Source organism: Panthera pardus, unplaced genomic scaffold (assembly GCF_024362965.1).
Source record: "Panthera pardus isolate Hobbes unplaced genomic scaffold, ASM2436296v1 HiC_scaffold_6, whole genome shotgun sequence".
Taxonomy (NCBI): domain Eukaryota; kingdom Metazoa; phylum Chordata; class Mammalia; order Carnivora; family Felidae; genus Panthera; species Panthera pardus.
In genome coordinates, this window is record NW_026526991.1 from 42,671,319 (window position 1) to 42,695,925 (window position 24,607).

The 24,607-nt window shown below is 36.3% G+C and overlaps 1 protein-coding gene across 1 annotated transcript in view; it reads right to left on the minus strand.

Moving 5' to 3' along the window:
• Nucleotides 1-1,121: 1,121 nt before the first annotated feature.
• GLIPR1L2 (GLIPR1 like 2) overlaps nucleotides 1,122-24,607 on the minus strand; it is a 31,138-nt gene continuing 7,652 nt past the window's right edge. The window contains exons 4-6 of the mRNA XM_019454671.2: nucleotides 10,580-10,665; nucleotides 2,424-2,450; nucleotides 1,122-2,340 (exon numbers count right to left, since the gene is read on the minus strand). Of these exons, the coding sequence (XP_019310216.2) occupies nucleotides 1,949-2,340; nucleotides 2,424-2,450; nucleotides 10,580-10,665 (505 nt within the window). The 3' untranslated portion in view covers nucleotides 1,122-1,948. The remainder of the gene's footprint in view (nucleotides 2,341-2,423; nucleotides 2,451-10,579; nucleotides 10,666-24,607) is intronic.

The following is a 24,607-nucleotide window of genomic DNA, read 5'->3' on the forward strand; positions in this document are numbered from 1 at the left end:
GAAATACAATAATGTATATATGCATTAATGTATATATGCATACAATAATGTATATATGGCAAAATTGCCTCCTGTTAAGAACCACTGGCATATAGCAATCATATTCCATGAAACTACCTGGAGAATATGTTGAAGATTAAAGTTAGATGAGTAGAAGTCAGATATCAGATACATAAGTTAGTCATAGTGGGAATTGAACACGGTATCATGAAGAATTTATACTTATAAATGCATCAGAATGTCCAGAAATTAATTTGTTCTCAGTCCTAGGTTGTTAACACTTTACAAATCCAAAGTCAGTCTTCTCATTGTAAAAATGGAAGCAATACCAACTCCACAGAGTGGTTTTGATTATTAAATAAGTATGTGAAAGCACTCTGGAAGCTATGAAATGGTATACAAATATCAGAGAATACTCATAAATAACAGTCCTGTAGAGAACCAGCCCTTTTCTGTACCTAAGTTTTTTGTATTTTTTTTTCCAGGAAGCTGACTTCATAGAAATTATATATATGTAGGGTTTTTTGGTGTAATTCTCATCTTGCCCCATTTAAGAATAGGCTTTTAATATAATAAAGTTAATAAATATTGAAACTTATACCATTTGATTGATGCTATGTTAGGCATTTTTATTCAGATCATTTATTAGTACTACACATGGTAAGTAGTTAATTTATATTATTAACTTATGGGGTGCCTGGGTGGCTCAGTTGGTTAAGTGTCCAACTTCTGCTCAGGTTGTGATTTCATGGTTCATGAGTTTGAGCCCTGCTGCTTGGGATTCTCTCTCTTCCTCTCTCTCTCTCTCAAAATAAAAAAAAAATTAATTTATATTACTAATTTGTGAACTTTTTTTCTTTTAATAAATATACTTTAATGTTTATTTATTTTTGAGAGAGAGACAGAGCACGAGGGAGGGAAGGGCAGAGAGAGAGGGAGACACAGAATCTGAAGCAGGCTCCAGGCTCCATGCTGTCAGCACAGAGCCCGACGAGGGGCTTGAACCCACAGACTGTGAGATCATGACCTGAGCCGAAGTCGGATGCTCAAACGACTGAGACACCCAGGTGCCGCACCAATTTGTGAAATTTTACTCTACACATTGAGTAACTACAAGTATATAACTTTTTAAATTTTATTTTATTTTACCACATAAATTTGGAAGCAGCCAGGTTGCTCAATCACAAATAATTAAACTTTTGACAATTATTGGCCTTTGGTGGCAACAAATTATATAGCCTGGAAAGAATTACAACAAGGCTTTGATGAAATGGTAAGCATTAAATAGAAATAAAAATTTGTCTCCTAACAGCATGTACAACTATCACTTAAACTATTTCAAACACATACAGTACAAATATATATAATGATATTCAATGCCTTGATATCACATGCCTTGATCATATTGATCAATATCACCACCATCATCACCACTACCAAAAATAGCTATAATAGTAATGATGAAAACAACAAAACCAAAAGTTATTAAATGGTTATCTTGAGTTGGAACAATCCTAAGCATATTACATGTATAATCTTAATACTTGAGAAACTTTTTAACCTATTTAAGAAATATTTAAAACACAGAGATAGAAACATATTTAGAAAATAGGAATTCCTTCCTTTATAAGGATAACACAGTAAAACCTTAAGACCAATTAGATTAGTCAAGTCTTTTTTAGTATTTCTATCATCACATCTTTATCTGTTCTCAGTGTTCCAGAGCTTGTTTTATAATATGTACTATAAAATATATGCTTTTTTATTTGTTTCTATGTTTTTCAAACTTAAATTGTTGAATAAGAATAAGAAAATAAAACCTATTGTAGTAGTGGTTTGTACATATCCTGTTTTGTTAAAGCTTAGTGTTTTATTTCTCTCTCACCTTTTTTTTTTTTTTTTTTTTTTTTTTTGGTATTATACTTTTGTCCTATCATGGAGGTAAATCTTACCCTTCCCCTTCCTCCTCCTCCTCCTCCTCCTCCTCCTCCTCCTCCTCCTCCCCTTCTTCTTCCTCCTCTTCCTCCTCCTCTTCCTTTTCTCTATCTTCCTCTTCCTTCACTTCCTCTTTCTCCTTTCCCTTGTCCTCCTTCTTTTTCATCTTCTCTCCCTTTATCCCCTCTTCCTTTTCCTCTACCTTTTCTGGCTCTATTTCAACTACTTCGGGGGAAAATAGCATCTCTTTCTCCAATAATGTATTTGGAAACCGAGACTGTATTATCAAAACAGTTATGACACATACTGAAAAACACAGTGTTCTCAGAAAGAAAATAAATAAGCACAGTGGGTCACACACAATTGGCCGGGGAACTTCCCATCTTGGATACCAAAATCGGTAATCTGTAAATAAAGAAGCAATTGAAAGCTGGATTTCCACACAAAGTAGTTAAACTGTCTAAGAAATAAAGGACAACAATACATACATATGGCTTGGTCACGATCTGCATTACCTAAAAAGAAAAAGAAAGTCCATAAAGACTTACATAATATTCCTTCTTTCCCTAGAAATAAGATAATTTTTCTAAAAATAATGATATCATTCTCCTAGTTGTCAAGCATCATGCTGCCATCTTTGATGTGCCTCCTCCAACCAGGAGCCCATCATAAAATATAACGTATTCTCCATTAGTAAAAGTCAGCCTCGTCTGCTAGAGAGAACATAGAAGTATAGGAATGAGAACATGTGGATTCTATTACTAACTCTGTTTCTAAATCATTGTCCCCTTATACGAATCACTTCACTTCTGTCCTCTAAAAATTTTTCTGGCTTCAACATTCTAGGCTTCTATAATATCTCTTACTTGCATCTCTCTTTTTCCCCCCACATCATTCCAAATTAATCATCTGAATCTACTCATTTTCCTCATTTAATTCTTATTTTCAGAAGCTTTCAGTTGCTCTTCCTTTCTTAGATAGGAAAGTTAATTCCATAGCCTGGCACTCATTGTTTTTGCTATCTTGCCCAATGCTATCATAATACTTTTCAGGAAATAAATTTCTTTTCCTCTGCTCACTGGGGCAGAGACAATAAGACAATCATTCCTGGATTCCATTAGGAAGGAGAGTGAGGATAAATGAGTTCTCACACAGACAGAACCCAATGGCAACCAAGAGGTTTTGTCTTGCAACTGACACTACCCTTACAAGAAAATTTAGAAATCACTCTTCAGACAACTTTAGAAATGAACTGACCTACTGGGGTTCTTTGAGGTTATTTTAGCCTTTTGTGCTTGGTCTTATTTTACTTCATAGTTTACGTAATGATTTCTATTTTAGAGCTCCTTTAAAAAAATCTTTTACCACACAGTCTATATTTTCTCTACTTCATTCCATACATGTGATCAGTTTGAGCAATGGTGTAATTAGCATGTTTCTTATTTACACTTTCCTTCATTTGTCATCACTAATCTTCATTGATTACACTCTTACTTTTGTACTTGATTGAATATTTAAATACTATTGTTTCATTTATCAGCTTTAAATAATATCTTTTGGCCCTTGGCTATAAAAGATGAAGAAATTAAGCACATTTTTCTACCTTCTCTTCTTCTCCCAAATTTTATTAATTATATCATTTGTATATTGACAAATTTATTATATTTACTTTTTAAAATAATTACAGACTTCAGATTAGTTTTAATCTTTGTCTATCAATTAAGATTCAATGTTTATGGATAGTTCTTTCAATGCAGCTTTTCTGTTTCCACTCATCTCTTCTTTCTGGTGAAAGTCATCCTCTAGGGGTTTATTGAGAAAGTTCTCATGAAGAACTATGTACCACAAGTTTCGTCATGTTCCCACAACATTTGTCTGTCTCCTTGTACTTGAATAATAGGTTTGCCTAAATTTATGTACAGCATTAAGGGCAATATAGATATAGTCATTATTCCACTATCTTTTAGCATTGACTGTTCTTGTAGAAAAGTTTGACTGCAGCCAAACTACCCCCCCCCCCCCCATGAAGGATTGTTAATTGCCAAAGCAGCATTCTACCACACTGGCAGAAAGTCAACCCTGAAACCAGGCACTAACTACCTTTCTGTGAATCCCTTTCTCTGCATAGCTTCAGGTTACAGTTTGCCAATGACAGGAATGCAAGTGAAATTTGGAAGATTTAAGAGAAGTGGAGACCATTATTCTCCTGAGGTGGTTGTTACCCAGATACCTGAACAGATGTGAGATTCACAGTGGCTTCTTGGTAGGATGGGAAAAATGCTTTGCTGCCAAACACTGAGACCGTTTAGTGGGAGCTTTCTCAAAGATTCTCAAATTTTCTGGTAAGCTTTTGAGAACCGCCTGTTTTGGTGCTTCAGGCTAAGGAGGTCTTCAGTGTCTGCTTCCCTGACCTTTTAACTACAGTTTCTCTGCCTTTTCATGGCAACTTCTGTGATCTGTGCTCTTCCAGTTTCCACCATTCATGAAAGCTCTCCATTCTATGTTAACACTATACTGTCTGAATATTTAAAGTGGTCGTTTTCCTGATTCAACCCAGACTATTAAACTCTAATGAACTATTTTATATTTTGGTTTGGATACTTAAAGGAGTCTTTCTTTTCCTCTAATTCACTAGGCAGTGTCTAAATGGAGACTATTTGGCATCATTTTTTCCTGGCACATAGTATGCATTTTCTTTCTTTCTTTTTTATCTATACAAGGTTGTTTTTATTTTATTTACTTATTTTAAATTGAGGTATAATTGACCTATAACATTATGTTAGTTTCAGGTATACAACATAATGATTTAATATTTGTATTTATTGTGAAATGATCACCACAATAAATCTAGTGAACACCTGCCATCGTATGTAGTTACAAATGTTTTTTCCTTGTGATGAGAAATTTTAAGTTCTACTCTCTTAGCAACTTTCAAATATGCAATACCTTATTATTAAGTGTAGTCACTATGCTCTACATTACATTCTCATGACTTATTTATTTTATAAGTAGAAGTGGAAGTTTGTACCTTTGACCTCTTTACCCATTTTGCCCACCACTAACTTCCACCTCTGGCAACCAACCAATCTGTTCTTTATATCTATAAGCTTGTTTTTTTGTGTTTGCTTGGGTTTTTGTTTGTTTGTTTGTTTTATATGTAAGTAAGATCATAATGGTATCTTTCTTTTTCTGACATTTCACTTAGCATAAGGGTCATCCATGTTGTCACAAATGGCAAGGATTTTCATTCTTTTATATGGCTGAATAGTATTTCAGTGTGTGTGTGTGTGTGTGTGTGTGTGTGTGTGTGTGTGTGTGTATGTATCACATGTTCTTTATCCATTCATCCATCAATGGACACAAGATATGAGTTTCATATCTTGGCTATTGTAAATGCTGCTGAAATGAACATGTGGATGCATATATATATTTTATGAGTTAGTGTTTACATTTTCTTCAAATAAATACCCAGAAGTAGAATTACTGCTTTAAATCCAGAATTACTGGATCATGTGGTCTATTATCAAGTTTTTGAGGAACCTCCCCTTGTTTTCCATAATAGCTGCACCAGTTTACATTCGATAGTAGGCATTTCAATGTTTAGATTCAAGAACTTCTATTTCTGAAATTTTTATCATTTCTTTAAATATTTGTATCTATCTATAGCTTTATTTTCTGTTCTATTATTTTTGTTCTGTTCTTCGGGGCCTCCAATTATTCACATGTTGAATCTGATTTATCAGTGCCTATTTGTAATTTTCTCTTTACAGATTTTTTAACATTTATTTATTTTTGATAGACAGAGAGAGACAGAGCACAAGTGGGGGAGGGGCAGAGAGAGAGAGGGAGACACAGCATCCAAAGCAGGCTCCAGGCTCTGAGCTGTCAGCACAGAGCCTGATGCGGGGCTTGAACCCACAAACTGTGAGATCATGACCTGAGCCGAAGTCAATGCTTAACCGACTGAGCCACCCAGGCGCCCCTATAATTTTCTCTTTAACTTTTAAAGACCTCCATATCCCTGACTGTGTTTTTCAGCATTTTTGATTCCACGTGCTGTTTTCAATTTGACTTTCAGTTATTCATTAGTATATTTGAGATGTACTAAAAATACTTTTGTTTACCTGAAATCCAAATTTAACTTGGCATCCTGTATTTAATCTGGCAACCTTCAGGCTGATCCTCCACTTGGACCCCCTCCTACCCTGCTCAAACACTGAAACCCAGACTTAACAATCTCCTATACTGTCAATTCAATAAGCACACTTTAATAAGAGGTTACACCGGGGTATCTTCTTCTTTTTGTCCCTCTTCCACTGTTTCCCCCATTCTCTTCCAATATTTCTCATTTTTCCCCCTAGGATCTTATTCTTGGCATACTGTTCTTTCTCTATGTGTTGTACCTGGGTGAGTTCTTCCGTTTTTATATTTTCAGTGTTGTCTATATGCTAATGATTCTGAAATACAGCCCTGTTCTGTACCCTAAACTTACTAGTCTTATCTACTCAGATGTTAAACAGGTATTTAAAGCTAATGATGATCAAAACCCATTATCTATTTTCCATAGCTTCCTCTCTTCATATAATTCATATCTCAATTCCACCAAACCTGATAGTTATATTTGACTCTCTTTTTTTCCTCATCACTATATCAAATTAGTCTCCAAGACTGGCTAGTTTTCCCCCATAAATATTAATCAAATTTGTCTCATTATCTCTACTTCTCTCATAAATACTCAAATAGGAACCTCATCTCGCCCCTGGACTGTAACAAAAAACTTCAAATTGATTTGCTTTCCTTAGATTTTGCATTAAAAATATTTTTTAATTTAAAAGAATCCCTCACTTAGAAAAAAGTTGCAATATAGTACAAATAACTTTTACTTTGAACCATCTTAATGCAAGTTGCCAATATGATACCTTATCATCTTGGAATACTTAGTATTTCCTACAAACAAGGATATTCTTCTACATAACAATAACACAACCAACAAAATCAGGAAATTAACATTGTTACATTACTACATTCTAATATTTGGACCTCATTCAATTTTTTACTAGCTGTGCTAATACTGTCCTTTGTAACAAAAGATCATGTTCAAAATTGCATTGCATTTAGTTTTCATGTCTTTGTTTTCTTTCGTCTAGGACAGTGCTCCACTTTTTATTTGACATTCATGATCTTGACATTGTTCGAAGATAGCATGCTAGTTATTTTGCAGACAAATTCTCAACAAATCTGAAGTTTGGGTTTATTTGATGCTTCTCTGTGACTGGACTTGGTTGTGCATCTTTGGCAAGAGTACCACAGTAGTGATGCTGTGTTTTTCTCCTTGCATCCTCTCAGGTGGTGCAGGTTTGTTTGTTTGTTTGTTTTTGTTTTTAATTTTTCCCATTGCTGATGATGTTCACATTGGTCACTTTACTCGGGTGGTGTCTGCCAAACTGCTCTGTTGTAAAATTATTTTCCCATTAGTAATTAAGTACTTTTATGGGGAGTTACTTTGGAACTATTAATACATTGTTCCTCGTTGAACTTCTAATTTATTCATTTATTAATTTATATTAGTATGAATCATAGTTTCCTGTTGTATCCCATGAGTTCTAATCAATTACTATTATTATTTCAGTACTCTAATCATCCCAGATTTGACCACAGAGAGCCCTTTAAAGTGGATTCTGTGTCCTTGTGTGTTTGTTTTCCTATATGTCCCTGTCACTCTTTGAGCACTTACTTCTTTGTTTACGAGTATAAAAAGATGGTCTGGGTTTATCTTATATTTTCCCTGCCCCAGCCTTGGAACCTTTCTCCACTGAGCCCTGGTTTTTTTTTAGTGAAGGCCTGAATTTGGAAACCAAGATCTGGGTGCTAGCTGTGCTCATTCCTTTGGGGGTGGGAAGCCGTTGCTCCAAAGCCATCCCAGAGCTAGGGAATATATGCATGTAGGTACACACATATACAAATATTTACAACTATGACTATTTATATTTATTGAAATCCTTAAGTTCCAATACCTCTAGTTCCAAGTCATCACAAGACTCATGCTTGTTTTCTTCCTTTACATATTTATACTCCATCCTCTGACAGTGAGAAAACTGGTGCCCATTATCCTTAACCTATTTGTATATTTGATCAATCCCCTCAGTATATCTCCAGTCCTCGTTATTCCTTCTCCCCTCTCTTCTACATGGGTGCCCTCCTCACCCTGCTTGCACTCTTACACCCTACACCAGGCTGGTAGAGTTGCCACATTTAGCAAATATAAATATAGGATGTTGCCATTTGCAATGTCATGAATGGAGTTCCAGAGTATTATGCTAAGTGAAATAAGTCAGTCAGAGAAAGAAAAATACCATATGACTTCTCTCATATGTGGAATTTAAGAAACAAATGAGCATGGGGCGCCTGGGTGGCTCAGTCGGTTAAGCGTCCGACTTCAGCTCAGATCACGATCTCGTGGTCCGTGAGTTCGAGCCCCGCGTCAGGCTCTGGGCTGATGGCTCAGAGCCTGGAGCCTGCTTCTGCCCCTCCCCCATTCATGCTCTGTCTCTCTCTGTCTCAAAAATAAATAAACGTTAAAAAAAAATTAAAAAAAAAAAAGAAACAAATGAGCAAAGGGGAAAAAAAGAGAGAGGCAAAGCAAGAAACAGACACTTAATTATAGAAAACAAATTGATGGCTACCAGAAGGGAGGTGGATGAGGGGATGGGTGAAATAGGTGATGGGGATTAAGGAGGGCACTTTGGTGAGCACTGGGTGTTGTATGGAAGCATGGAATCACTATATTGTACACCTGAAACTAATATTACACTGTTAACTAACTGAAATTAAAATTTTTTGTTGTTGTTTATTTATTTCTGAGAGACATAGTGAGATAAAGCACAAGCAGAGGAGGGGCAGAGAGAGAGGGAGACACAGAATCTGATGCAGGTTCCAGGCTCTGACTGTCAGCACAGAGCCTGATGTGGGGCTTGAAGTCACTGAGCCGAAGTTGGATGCTTAACCAACTGAGCCACCCAGGTGCCCCTAACTAACTGAAATTTAAATAAAAATTTTTAAAAATATGTAGGATGCCTAGTTGAACTCAAATTGCAGAAAATAACAAAGAAATTCTTAGGTAAGTATATCCCATGCAGTATTTGGAAGATACATATACTAAAAATATTTTTTTTGTTTACCCTGAAGTTCAAATTTAACTGGGCATCCTGTATTTAATTTGGCAACTTATAGGCTGATCCTCCACTTGGGTCCCCTCCTACCTGGCTCAGACTGCGAAACCCAGCTTTGGGCTTTTCCAGTGTGTAGATTCCCTCCTTACTCTACTAGAGTTCTGACCCCTCCCATGCAGGCCACCTCACCTACATTAAAGCTTTCCTCACCTAGTTTGGACTCTGACACCTCATGTAAAATTGTCCCTAAACATGGCTGCCCCCTTACCTGTGTAGGTTTTAATACCTCTTTGTCAGGGCACTCCTATATGTGAACACTTTCCTCATTCTGCTTGGGCTCCAACAACCAGTGCCAAACCACCCCTCTGTGGATGCAGTCTTTACCTGCTCAGTCTCTGATACTCTATGCCAGGCTTCTTACTCCCACCCCATGATGATGCTCTCTTCCACATACTTGGGCTCAGATACCACATACTAAGCTGTCTCGGTATGGGAAACCCTTCATCCTGTTGTCTCTGAAAACTCAAGCCTGACCTCATGCATGGACGGCTCACTTTCTCCAAAGGGGCTCTAACTTTCTATTCAAGGCCATACCCCTATGCAGACACTGTCCTAACCCTGCGTAGGCTGTTTTCTCATATCCACTGCACTGTGTATGAATCCCTTGTCATTCTGCTTAGGCTCTAATATGTCACATCTTGTGACCCTCTGTGTGGATGCCTCCCTTGTTCTGACCTACCTAATGGTGTTAGAATTGAATTTTTTAGAAGGAGAAAGAAAAGGGGAAGAGGAAGAGCAAGACTTTGCATCTTGAGTCAAGTGAAATAAGGGCAAAAATGTTAGGGTGGATTCATCTCAGCTGTGGCATTATGATGAAATTGTCCATTAATTCCTTTATCACAAAATCACAATGTGTCCCTTAGTGTCTGAATTTATCCCTTAGTACATTCTTCTAAGCACCATATATTCCAGGGATAGTTATATTTTATATGCTCTCATGTTTGGAAAAACTGAACGAAAAATTTAACCAAACGTATTTTCTACTTTCATCTTTTGAATATTTGGGGGGGGCGACTAAAATAAAAGGCTATTAAACTACTTTACTTCTTTTCTTTTTATAAATATTTTAGAATATCCTATCCTTTAGAGCAGTCATTTTCAAACAGGCTACTATTTCAGGAATTAGTTGGGAAGTGTTTTCAGGGGAAAATTGTTCGTTCTCATTCTTTCTTTCAGACATTGTGGTATGTCTCCAAGGGCAAAAACAGGAGTAAGAGAGGGCAGAAATAGCTGTGAAGTCTAGAAAAATCTAAAGATGAACCTATTTCAACCCTCTTTTAATAATATAATAACACCCCTCTGGTCAAAAGAACAATATTAATGTGACAATGAAAAACTAGTGTTCAACACTTCATTTTTCTTATCATAGAATGTGTTATGGATTTTTTATGTTTAAGTTATTTTCTTTATCTTACTGCATAGAAAATCTGTGCATCTGTCATATCTGCTACATTGAGAACAAACTATTCCTGGTGTATAAGGCCTTCTCGACAGAGATCCTCTAGAAAAAAGCAGAAAACATTTAGTTAAAAAAAGTCTCAAATCTCATCATTTAAATAACATGGTTACCAATTTTCAGTTAGGTTATAAAAGTGATTTAACTAAGAAAATGGACCCTAGGAAGTACTGAAACTGGAAATTTCAGTAATCTTCTCCTTTTTTCCCCTAAGAAAATTGTCTCTGAATTCCCATGTCCTTGAAACAAAGTAGTATAATTTAAATGAGTTAGTTTTAATGTTGCTTTCATTTTAGTTTGTAGCAAAATTTTCCTTTCAAAATGATGTTATAGAATGTTTTATAATTAATTGCTTTCTGCTTGGTACAAATGTATTAAAAGTTCTATAGAAATGATATATTAAATTTCTGATGAGTTTGCAAAATTCTGAAATGCCTATTGTCCCAAAAACCCAGCTGCTTGGCTTACTTAGAGGTCTGCTTTAAAAATACATAAATATAGGGAGCTGTGGTAGCTCAGTTGGTTAAGCATCCGGCTTCAGCTCAGGTCATGATCTCATGGTTTGTGAGTTAGAGTTCCGCATCAGGTGAGCTCCAGCCCTGCTTTGGGTGAACAGGAGCCCTGCTTCAGGTGAGTCCTACTTCACTCTCTCTTTCTTCCTCTCTCTCTCTGCCCTGGCTCACTTGCTTTCTCTCTTTCTCTCAATTAAAAAAAATGTAAATATATAAACAAGCAAATAAATTAAAGTGGATTTAAAAAATTTGGTTTAACCCATTGTAAGGAACAGGGGGAAGAAGTGAGAAATTATTACATCAATTTCCTAGAGCTAGGTAAAAAAAGAGGCTCCAAAGTAGATACGAATTGGGAAGCTTATATGAAGGATTTAGGTTAAGAAAGAAGAAAGATAGGCAGGGAAATGATATTTTTTAGTGACCAGAAGGTCATTAATCCTGGTTATTTAAACAGGATTTTAAATTCTGTGTGTAGTTGGAAACTATAAAAACAAATGTTAGGCACATATGCCCCTGGTTTGGTCACTCTGGGCCATCTGGAAGAAGGGTGAAACCTAAGAAACACATATTCAAAAACCTGAATATCAAATTTCTGAGTCATATCCTATCAGAAGTTTTTGGTGATACCCAATAAGGTATATGATACCCATGAATGGCAAGCTTTCTAGTCCATCAAAGACATCCAGAGGTTTATAGTTATTTGCAGATCAGGTATCACTTCTCTAATGTCACTGTTCCACTATAAAACCATTTCAAGGAAGAGATGCATTTTGTTTGATCCTAGCAGAACACTAGCCTTTCAAAAATTCAAGAATTGATCTACTCACCTTTACCGACACCCTAGCCTACATTTCTTGCCCTAATCCCTTATCACTGAAATAGATGCCTCCAATACAAAAGCAGCACTTTTCCTGTCCTTAGACACAGGGACGGAGGACCCCTGCCCTTGAACCTATGCAAAATGCTACTCACTACAAAGACTGCCTTTAAAACCTGCAGCATAGGCCAATCACCCCATGATCATGTCTGATGACTATAGCCTAGAGTAACTTTGGAAAGGCAAATAAATAAGTGAAATATATATAAATAAATGTATCAATCAAAATAAATAAATTTACATCACGCTAGAATACAATGGGCCCTCTTTTTCAAAGATTTGAATTTCATATCACTATTTATATTATATGGCCAGAAATGCCAGACTAATACTCTCCCATGCCAATCTTCCTCTTGTTCTGAGTTTGTGAGAAGTCTAGCCTAAATCAAGTCTGAATCTATACAATTCCACAACTGCAACTGGAATTATTGGGCTGGATTAGGAGAAAACAACAGGTAAGTACCTATAACCAGCAATGTCCATTGAAATTTCACAGCTGTCCAAGCAGTACCTGAAGAAGCAGTCAAATTTCTCTATTTTTAGGTATTTGCTTTCTCTAAGTCAAGACTGAACAGTCCTCTGGGACATTTTTCAGACTGATATCTGACCATACCTTCATCTATAGGACCTGTGTCCAGGACTTAGGTAAGGACATGTTGCCTGGGTGGCCCAATGAGTAACTATACCCATGTCCAATCCTAAGTCCATTAGAAGACCATTATTCAAATTTTATTTTATTTATTTCATTTTATCTTTTTAAATCTTTATTTATTTATTTGAGAGAGAGAGAGCACGAACAGGGGAGGAACAGAGAGAGAGGGAGACACAGAATCTGAAGCAGGCTCCAGGCTCTGAGCTGTCAGCACAGAGCCTGATGCTGGGCTTGAACTCGCAACTGTGAGTTCATGACCTGAGCCAAAGTCAGACGCTTAACCAATTGAGCCACCCAGGCACCCCTCAAATTTTATAATAGATCTATATTGTTTCAAAATCAATGCAATTCTGGTGGTGACAGAAACTTTCAGGTGACTCAGCTTAATTATCTAACTCTTTATTTTTTATTTTTTTAAATGTTTATTTATTTTTGAGAGAGAGAGAGAGAAACAAAGACAGAGAGTGAGCAAGGGAGGGACAGAGAGGGAGATACAGAATCCAAAGCAGGCTCCAGGCTCTGAGCTGTCAGCACAGAGCCCAACATAGGGCTTGAACTCATGGACCCCAAGACCATGACCTGAGCCAAAGTTGGACGCTTAACTGACTGAGCCATCCAGGTGCCCCTTAAGTGTACAACTCTTGATTTCAGCTCAGGTCATGATCTCACAGTTCATGGGATCGAGCCCTGCATTGGACTTGCACTAACAGTGTGGAGCCTGTTTAGGATTCTTTCTCTCCCTCTCTCTCTGCCCCTCCCCCACTTGCATGCACAGTCTCTCTCTTTCAAAATACATATAGAAACTTAAAAAAGAAAGAAACTTTTATTGCCTTCACTAGTCCTATATCTGCCACCACTTTGTTTATGAAGGAAGTAATCCAGCTCCATGGATTGACAATTTAGCAATTACAATTTGTAGGCAAATTTTTCTCTTCCAAGTTTTCCATGTACAAAACTCATCTTGCCTAAGGATTGTCCACAGAATGATGGCAGAGTACATCAAACAGGTGTTGACTTTTCCATCTCACACAGCCAAAATAACTAGACCACCTCCAATAACTCTTTTCACTTTCACTACCTCCACGTATCATCGAGAAATACCACAACATTGGCTTCTGGTTCATACCTGGACATCTATACGTTTCCAAAGAAGACTTAAAGATCTATCCCAATTAGCTACAGAAAACTGAAATGTAGTAAGCAGCAAGGTAGGTTATCTTTTAGCAATCCTATCTGGCTCTCCTTCTGATACATCTCATATATCTGTCTTTGCTAAAACTCCATAACTATCTGGACTTATTTAAGGTCAAGAAAAGCATGAATCTTGTTGGGTATTTTTGCCTCAAATTATCCCTGTATGTGCAAAGCTACCTTACTTTATATTGCTTTCCGTAAGACTCAGTTGGTCACATCTCCTCCTTCGCTTCCACATCTTGCACCCATGGATCTAGGCACCAGAGTTAAATACCAACAAAGCTCTTTTGAGATGGATATTATTTAGCTGCACCATCCTCTATTCCTCCCCAAGATACCATCTTCCTTCTAATCATGCCTCCTTTTTAAAAAATGTTTATTTATTTTTGAGAGAGAGAAAGAGAGGGAGAGAGAGAGAGAGAGAGAAAGAGAGAGAGAGAGAGAGAGAGAGAGAGAGAGAGAGAGAGAATGAGTGGGGGAGGGGCAGAGAGAGAGGGAGTCACAGAATCTGAAGCAGGGTCCAGACTCTGAGCTGTCAGCACAGAGCCCACGCAGGGCTTGAACTCACGAACCTCGAGATCATGACCTGAGCTGAAGTTTGAAGCTTAACCACCTGAGCCACCCAGGTAACCCTGATCATGCCTCCTTATTAATTTTGGCACCTGGGTCAGTCACTATCTACCTTTTCAGCCAAAATTGTCCTTGTCCTAGAATTTGGGACATAGATGATTACAATATGCTTATAGATAATTCATCCAATAACTTGGTCTGTTACTGAATGTTTTCACCATCTCAAAACTTCCCAATACTCCATAATTGTCACTTTTGTAGCCACACTCTGGATCTTGTTATCCCCTAAAGTTACTCCCACTTCTGAACTCACAAAGTAACACATTCCATTCCCTGACTGTAGCCTCCTATTCTTCCAGTTTGCTCACTCATTTACTCCTGCTACACTTCTCCATTAAGTTCACTGGTACTCCAAGTCTATTTACTCTCCTATTTTCTCCCTATCTGTACTGTTGTCTCTTCTCCATACAGCTCAGGTCTAATTGCGTTGCATATTATTATCTGGCTAAAACTCTAAAACTCTCTTGCACTGTTTTCCTTTAGGTCTACCTGACAAAACCCCAGTGTTGGAAAAAATGACAGAATCTTACTGTCCACATGCTCTATGTCTGCTTCAGGGCTGGTGGGTACAGCTGGAGAAAAATCATCACACTAGGTAGAGAATCCTTCTGTTTCTCTACTCAGCTTCCTCCCTCATTTTCCATAATAACTATTTAAAACCTTCCCAACCCTCAAAATTCCAGCTTCATTGTCTCCCCCTTTATTCTTAGGACATGATCTGTCTGTCCTACTTCACAGTGAAACATAATAACTGTTAGCTTGGAACATAAGAAATTTTCCATCACTAAATATGACAAATATACCTATTCCCTTCTTCTTTCCTTTCTAATACAACTGAAGAACTGCCCGTCTTCCTTTCTAACGCCAGTCTCTTTAATACCATTCCATCTTCTCAGGAACTTGTATCTTTATATATACATATACATATACATATACATATACATATACATATACATATACATACATATATGCAATATATATCACATTGATAAACACAAAAGAACCATTTCTGTGGAGCAGAAGAAACTGATGCCAGCTTGGAATGAATTGAGGGCTGTTTTATTGTTATTATTTTGCTTTGTTTTCAAATTGGGAAAGATGTGAGCCTGTTTAAATATTGACATGAAAGATCATATTTCTAAAGAATTACATTTATTATGTTTATCAATGAACTTCTTTTTAATTTGATATTTTAAAGTCCTTACTTTAATTGATCTCTTAGAATTAGAAATTTTGGACTACTACTACTACCTTCTAAAAACATTCTTTCCCCCATGCCTCCTGTGATACCATACTCTTCTGTTTTTTCTCCTGCCTGTGTGCCACTCTTAGGTTCCCCCTCCCACTTTCTCTCTCTTTAACTGCCTTTAAATGTTGGTATGGCATTCTGGAGGGCCTCTTCTCTTCTCTATCCTCTCTCACCAGGCAATCGCATTTATGCCCATGATTTCAATTACTGTATGTACTTTGGCACTCCGAATATTTGCCTATGCCATGCCTCATGAGCTTCTGACCCATATAACCACCTGCTTACTGAACATCTCAAAGTAGGTAATTCACAGCCAACTCAAATTCATTATATTCAAGATGGAATCCATCATCTTCCCTCCTTAAAAGTTCACTGTTCACCATTGCAGTTAATGGCAATATCAGTCATGCCTGAATGATAATTCTGAGAATCTTCCTTGACGATTTCCTCTCGTTACTTAATACGATGACCTACAAACCCTTTCTAAAAATGTCTCAAATACTTCTCCCATCTCAGTCGATATATCCTTTGTTGATGTTAAAGTAAATATATAAGTAAAAGTAATACATGTATAATACTTGTAAGTATATGGTGGAAAGGAGGAAGAAGAAAAGGGCAACCTTAAGGGAGAAAATGTCTCCATCCTTCACTTTCCATATGTCTCCCCAAAGGTAACTTCTGTTTAACAGCTTCTTATGATTCCTATCAGAAATAAGGGTTTTTTTTTCACAAAAATTCTCAGTACTTATATATTGTGATAGATTGCTGTCAATCTAAGTATCTCTTAAAATACTAAAATAACAGTATTTTAGCTTGGCACATTAATGGCTAGCCTCATTACATTTCCCAACTTCCCTTGCAGCTCAGATGTGGTCATGTGATCAATTTTATATTCAATGGAATGGAAATAGCAGTGATGTACATCACTTCCCATCTGTGCTTTAAGAGATGGTCATGCCACCAACATATTTCTTTTCCCTTACTCTGAGCTCGAGCTAGTCCTCATCTGTGACTTGGATTCAATTTGCAGACAAAGACTCTGCCCTCAGGGAATGGTGAAGAAACAAGATGGGAGCAACCCGCGTCTCTGAATGACTAGTAGAGCACAGCTACTCACCTAACTGAAATTTCCCACTTCTCTCTGACTAAATCACTCTAGTTTCTGATCATGCTAGCTACTGTAACAAAAAGACTCAATCTTATTATTGTTCTGCATCTTAATTTTTCATCTAACAAGTGAGATTGGTACATAAAGATACCAGTAGTTTCAGAGGCTACACAATAATGTAGAGTAAATTAATTGCTCAGTCTGCTATTACTGGAGTCATTAGTTGTCTTATTGCAGTTTTATGCTATTAAAACAGGCTAGAATGGGTATCCTTGTATATATAACTTGGCCAATTTTCATGAAGATATTAATAACCTAAAATTCTAATAAGGGGATTACAAGATCAAAAGGTAAGCATATTTTAAATTTTGTAATTTTGCCAAATCCAGAAAGATTGTACCAATTTATTGTCCCCTCACATGTTCAGAGTATCAGTTAAGCTTTTCTATCTTCTCAGATGGATGAGTGAAAAGTCATCACTCATTTTTGCTTTTACTTGAATTACTTCAATATAAGTGAGATTGAATATCTTTTTGTATGGTTAATAACCATTTTTTTCCAGTAAATGACCTGTTCATATCTTCTGCACGTTGTTCTTCTGGGTTGTAGCTCTCTTTTTTTGGTATGAATTCTTTGTAAATTAAGAAGATTAACTCTGCCATATATTACACAACTATATTTTCCCAGTATATTATTTTTTTCTTTGGCTAGATCTATGGTATTTCTCTAGCCATAAATGAGTTTTAAATTTGTATATAATCAAATGTATGAATATTTTCTGGATTTTTATGCGCTGTTTGGTAAGGCCCCAGGCTGTTGACCAGGATCTCTCGGTTTTGGCTGGGCCCAAACTGCAGCTGTGTCTTCTCAGCACTGTGCAGCTTGTGCGATGTCTGTGCAGGCCATCAGTTTCCAAGCAACTGTTCCTACCTAATCTTCCCAGAATCTTGCCTTGAGATGTGTAGCTTAGGAATTGAAGGACCCAAAAGGAATTTTTATAGACCTTTGGGGTCCTTCTTTGCAGCCTCCTACTCTTTGGGATCCTAGTCCTAAATATGAGACATCTTAACATCAATAAACACTGGTATTTCCTTTGCCCAGAAAACAATACATCCTTTCCTTGGCTTCTGTTTCTCTGGCTGTGGTTTGGAGAATTCTCTCAGAGAGAAAGCCAAGGCAAATAGAGGCTTCACACTAAGTTCTTTTCTATTTGCAAAGATCATAGCCCTGCACTGGTTATTTTGTAATGCCTGAAGGCAATTATCTTATATGTTTTGTCTGGTCTTTAGAGTTATTTTAATCAGGAGACTAATTCTTACACTAGCTTACATAATTTCCAAAGGCAAAGTGGGCCAAATATTTAAAAGCTAAAAAGAGGGGCGCCTGGGTGGCTCAGTCGGTTAAGCGTCCGACTTCGGCTCAGGTCACGATCTCGAGGTCCGCGGGTTCGAGCCCCGCGTCGGGCTTTGGGCTGATGGCTCCGAGCCTGGAGCCTGCTTCAGATTCTGTGTTTCCCTCTCTCTCTGCCCCTCCCCCGTTCATGCTGTGTCTCTCTCTGTCTGAAAAATAAATAAACGTTAAAAAAAAAAATTAAAAAAAAAAAAGCTAAAAAGATAAAGTATTTCTAGAAGAAAATGTGGAATAATAATACTTTGGGAAGTTGTGTCTAAGTATGACTCACACCTCAAAACCCATGAAAAAAAAGTATTGAGACATTTTTTTCCAATCACAAAATAATTCTTTTTGGAAAAAATAAATTGCATTAAAAATAAAGTAAAAAATGAAATATCAAACTGGGAAAATATTTGGAAGTGACATTATATGAAAGAGCTAATTTTCTTGCTATTTAAACACTCTTACAATTGAAAACAAAAGTCCAAGAACTGAAGAAAAAAATAGTGAATGTATAGGAACAGCCAGGTCCCAGAAAATGACATCCAAATTTTCTGAAACTTACAAAAAGGATACCTAAACTCATGTAAAATAGGTGAAAATTAAAACATACTGAACTCATAGCAGTAAATAGCAAAATGTTTGAAAATATATTATGTTAGCAAGGGAACAGAAAAATAGTCACACTCATATGTTGATATAAAAAATTGTTTTAGGAACACAGTGTGACTATGATGAATAGATAATAATACCTATCCAAATTAAAAGTACATATCCTTATTGACCTAGTAATCCCATGACTATGAAATCATATTAGTATGATATTAACTCATGTGAGAACTACATGTCTACTTGCATAATTATTGCTTGAAATAAAGCTAATAGAGTAAATATCCACCAAATGGAGAGAGCATTGTTTAAATAAACTTTTGCACAACATTAAATAAAAACAAAAGCAAACAAACAAACAAAAACACTGTAAAAATATTTTTTAAAAAACCCTGGAAACTCCTTGTGTACTCAAATGAAAAGACTTCAAGTACATATCACTAAGTTAAAAAAAAAATTAAAGAATGCCACAGAAAGTGTAGTGTGCTTCAGTCTGAGTTACAGAAACACACACATGAAGATAGATGTACTTTTGTATATGCACAGAATATATCTTTTAGGATAAAATATTGGGGAGAGTAAATGGAAACAGAAATGGAAACATTACTTTCTCCTTGGTAGCTTTGAATTTTCTATCATGATTATGTATCAAGTATTGAACGTATTTTATTAAAATGACCTAAAATTACAGTCCACAGAAAGCAATGATAAAGAGGCTATATCACAAAATACAAAGGTTAAGCAAAAATTCTAATCAGAAGAAAATATATAACTGTAAATATCTTCAATATTAACAGGATTAAAGATAAAGGAATGTGTATACCTTAACAAAAATAGCAACATATAACAGCCTCTACTCCTAAAAAACACTCAGAAGATTGAATATCTCAAAATAAAATAGAAAACAACAGAATCATAAAGTATGAATAAATATGAAATCTTTTCTTGCAAAAGATCAATGAAATAGATTAACCCTCATGAGCTCCATTGAGCAAGAAAGGAAGAAAAATATTCACTATTAAGATTTCTCTACATTTACTTTTCTTATAATTCTCTCCTCCTGCTTTTTTCCATATAGAACTTGCTCTTTAATTCCTCCCCCTTCCTTCATATATCCTAATATATTCTACCACTTTCTTTTAATTGGTGGCTTTCTTTAGCTTATAAACATTCAACCAAAGTTATAAAAAAACAGCTTTCATCCAACTTTACACACTGACCCTATTTTTCTTCTCTTTACTGCCAAACATCTATATAAGAATAGTGTTCTAAATTGGCATTATTTTTCAAACTGCAAGTCATAAACCATTAATAGTTCATAAAATCAAATTTAGTGCTTCACAGACAATATTTTAAAATATGAAATAATTTTACTTAACTGTGAATAAAATATTATAACTTTTTTTATCATAAATAGTAAAGATAGATATTGTTCTATAGAGCTCTTCTTTCAGTGATGTACTATATTTCATAATTCTAATATACACATATTTTCATATTTTAACATCTCTGCAATTGAGATCCATGTTAACATTTATGGTGTCTCAAAATTACATCCAGGCCCTGAATATGATATGGCTGTCACTGAACATTTGTGAACTTATCTTAGCTCTTCATATACTCATCACTTCAAATGGTTATATGCATTGTTTGCACTTAATGTATTTAACCTGCTATTCAAAATGTCTAAAATGATTACAGTATGTGTATCATTGAATCATAAATTATGATGTGTGTAGAAAAGCATAGAAAAAGGACCACCTCATACATAATACATAATAAAAAGAGACTGATGAGAAAGTAACTCTAAATGCTTTTTTTCTTAAATGCCAGGACAGTTCTAGTTTCTTTCTTACCTCACTAGATTCTCTTTAAACTCCTTTAACAATTCCTTTTCCTGAAGTTGAAATACTGTAATGATATAAGGCTTAGTCTTCAAGTCTCTTCCGTTCTATTTTCCATACTTACTTTCTCACAAGGTGATCTCAATGTAAAACCGACTCATTTCTGCCCCGACTCAAAACGGATCTCATGCAAAAACCGAAAATTCTGCAGTTCTTACTACTTAGAAACCTATCTTAGACCTTCATCTGACTAACTCCTTCTCATGATTCATTTACATTTCCCACATTCATTTGTTTGTGTTCTGTGTCTGAAACAGAACACTTGATCTTCCCTCAAGGTCTACTCATTGGAGAGGCTTCCCTATCTGATTTAATGGCATCACCATTCATCCAGCTGCTCAGACTGAAGGCATAGATAGCATCCTTGATTATTCTATTCTGTTCACCCTTAAAGTTAAATCAATCAGCAGGTATTATTAGCTCCAAATTCAAACTATATACTCATCTGAACTTTCCTCACCATTTCCATGTGATGGTAGGCAGAATTCATGGCACGGAAGTATAGGTGTTGGCAGTGGTAAAAGAGAGCTTTCCTCTGGGGCACTGGTTCATGTACTTCATCCTGTGGCTCTGCCACCCTCTAGAACAACTGAATCTTCTACCAGAGCAGATGACAGAAGTTCAAGAGTGGGAAGGATCATGTAGGAAAAATTTAAAGGCTAAGTCTGAAAGTGGCCAGAGCTCAGTCACGTGGTCCCACCAAATTTCTAGGGAGGCTGGGAAAAATATATTCTAGCTGTTTATGAAATAAAGAAAATGGCATGACCTGCCTGACTCTATTTCCTTACCTATTAAATAAGGAAAATTTTCTGCACTGAATACTTTTGGACACTATCATTTACCTCTTGTAGCATTAGATTCAAGTCATTTTCCTCAAGCCCAGATCTCTAACCTCCCCTATTGACCTCTTTCCCCCTCTAATATACATCATCTATGCACCAAAGCTGACTGCTTCTAAATCTGTATTCAGGCTAATTGTTTCTATGATTTCATACCTATTTTTACAACTCCTTTCTATTTAAAATATAAATATGTGCATGTATTTGGCTAATGTTGCTCCCTCCCCCCCTTTTACATATTCCCTTCCCAACAGAGAATAAGTGTTTTTAGGATAAACACCATGTAAGAAATACGGAATTCTCTTGCCTAAGTCAGTGTTTGGTGCATCTACTACAAATGTATGTTTAATTAAATAAGAGATGCTGCAGTCACCTACAGATGCAACATGTCCAAAAATAAACAAATCCTTTTTCTCCACACTACATCTTTTCCTAGACTAGTTAATAAAATTACCTATCACTTAAGCTTAAATTATCAGTGTCATCTTTGTACCCTCTAATATCTGAGTTCAAGGCTAATCTAATTAATATTTTAAAGTTTTTACTTTGTTTTATTTTATTTAGAAATATTTATATGAGTCTTATCTTTGAAACTGAAGAATAATTACTAGAAAATGGTATGTGTAAATATTGTTTCAGCTCACTTTTTCTAATACCTTATGAGTTTTTTTTTTTTAAGTTTATTTATTTATTCTGAGAGAGAGACAGTACAAGTTGGGAGGGGCAGAGAGAGAAACACACAGAATGCAAAGCAGGCTCCAGGCTCTGAGCTGTCAGCATAGAGCCCCATGTGGAGCTTGAACTCATGAGCCATGAAATCATGACCTGAGCTGAAGTTGGATGCTCAACCTACTGAACAACCCAGGTGCCCCAAGAGTCAGAGGCTTAACTGGCTGAGCCACCCAAGCACCCCTATATGAGTATTTTTATAGATTAGGAACATTTTATTTTATTTTTTGGTGATTATATACATTCCAGTTATTCTTCTCTGTTCTTTAGGAGGACCAATATATAGATTTATCTGCCCTATATATTTCCTTTCTTTTTAAATATATATTTTGACTTTTATTCTTCATCTTTGTGTTCTGAGAGAACATTTCAAGGTTGTCATTGATTTATATTTTCTCTATGGCCAAATCTGTTTTATTCTTCCATTCTGTATTAGTTTCTTGTGACTACGTTAACAGATTAATATAAACTGGGTGTTTAAAACAACAGAAATTTATTCTCATAGTTCTGGAGGCCTGAAGTCCAAAACCAAGGTGTTGGCAGGACTGCGCTCCCTCCAAAGGTTCATGGGGAGATTTCCTTGACTCTTCCAGCGTCTGATGGCTCCAGAAGTTCCTTGGTTTATGGATATGTCACTCGAACCTCTTCTTCATGATCCCTTTGCTTCTTCTCCTTCCATGTATCTAGTGCTGAATCTGGCTTTCCCTCTCTCTTACGTGAATATATGTGATTGCATTTAGGGCCACTTGAATATTCTAGGATAAGCTCCTCCTTTCAAGATTCTTATCTTGATCACATCTTTTGCCAGATAAGACAATACTCACTCTGGCCATGTAAGTTAATAGTGACAATTCTGTGAATTAGGACCTGGATCTACCTTTTGGGGATCCACCATTCAGCCCACTATATGTTTCAATTTTCAGTTCGGCTCTCTTATATTCATTTTTACTCAGTATTTCCTAATACTATGATGGATTGATTTTTCTACCAACTATTCTTAAGAAAGACAGCTATGACTGCCTATTTTGAGTACATATCAAATAAAACTTGAACTGAGTTTACTAATATATGTTCTAACCTAGATCCTTCACAGGGCAAACTTGCCAATATTTGTATCAACAGAAAAATGGTTGGTAGAAATTTCAAGACAAAGAAGCCTACCAGCCAGTGAGTGGAAAGAAGAGTAATCCTACCATGTAGCTTCATCTTACCACTGGAGTTATGGAATACCCCTGCATTGACCACTGTTATTAAGGTCCCCAAATACCTTCATCTTGTCAAATGAAACTGTCATCTTTCCTTCCTCATGCTTTTCATTTTTTCAGAGGCATCTCATACAGTTAACCACTTTGGCCATATTGACTCCTGTTCTTCACTTGGCTTCCAAGTACGCTTACCAGCACTGTTTTGGTTTCCCACTTATCTTGTTAGCCTCTCTTCATTCTACTTCACTATCTCCTTTGCCTAAAGTTGAAATACTGCAGTGCTCTAGGAGTTCATCCTTAAATTAAGTTTCCATACTCACTCTCTCATAAGGTGATCTCATTCAAGACTGTAACTTATTTCTACCTCAGGGCCTTTATACCAGTAGTTGCCTCTACTTGAATTCTATCCCAGTCCTTCATAGAACTTTTTACTTCTCATGATTCATTTCATTTCCCACATTTGTATTTCTAACATAAAACACATTTCCTGTTCTTGCCTATCTGAGTTAATGGCATCATTATTCATCCAGCTGTTCAAACTAAAGACACAGGTATCATTTTAGATTATTGTATCCCATTTATCCCTAAAGTCAAATCCATCAACTGGTATTATTAGTTCCGCCTTCATAATATATCCAGAAACTGACCTTTCCTCTCAATTTCCATGCTATGGTAGGTAAAATTCTAAGATGGACCACGAGACCCCTTACCATTGGTGTACAAGCCTTGCATAATTCCCAGGACAGTGAATATGATAAACTTTACTTCCATTATTAATAATTTATGTTATATGGCACAATTGACCTTAAAATAGGAAAATTATCCAGGTGTGCCTGACTCAATCATTTGGGCACTTTAAAAGCAGAGAGTGTTCTTTGGCTGGTCACAGAAGAAAAGTCAGAGATTTGAACAATGGGAAGGTTTTGCTGACTTGAAGATGGTGGGAGCTTTGTGTTAAGAAATGTGGGCAACCTCTAGAAGCTGAGAGCAACCTCTGGCTGAAAGCCAGGAAGTAAATGGGGTCCAAGTCCTACAACCACATTGAACTGAATTCTGCTAACAACTGGAATGTGCTTGAAGTAGATTC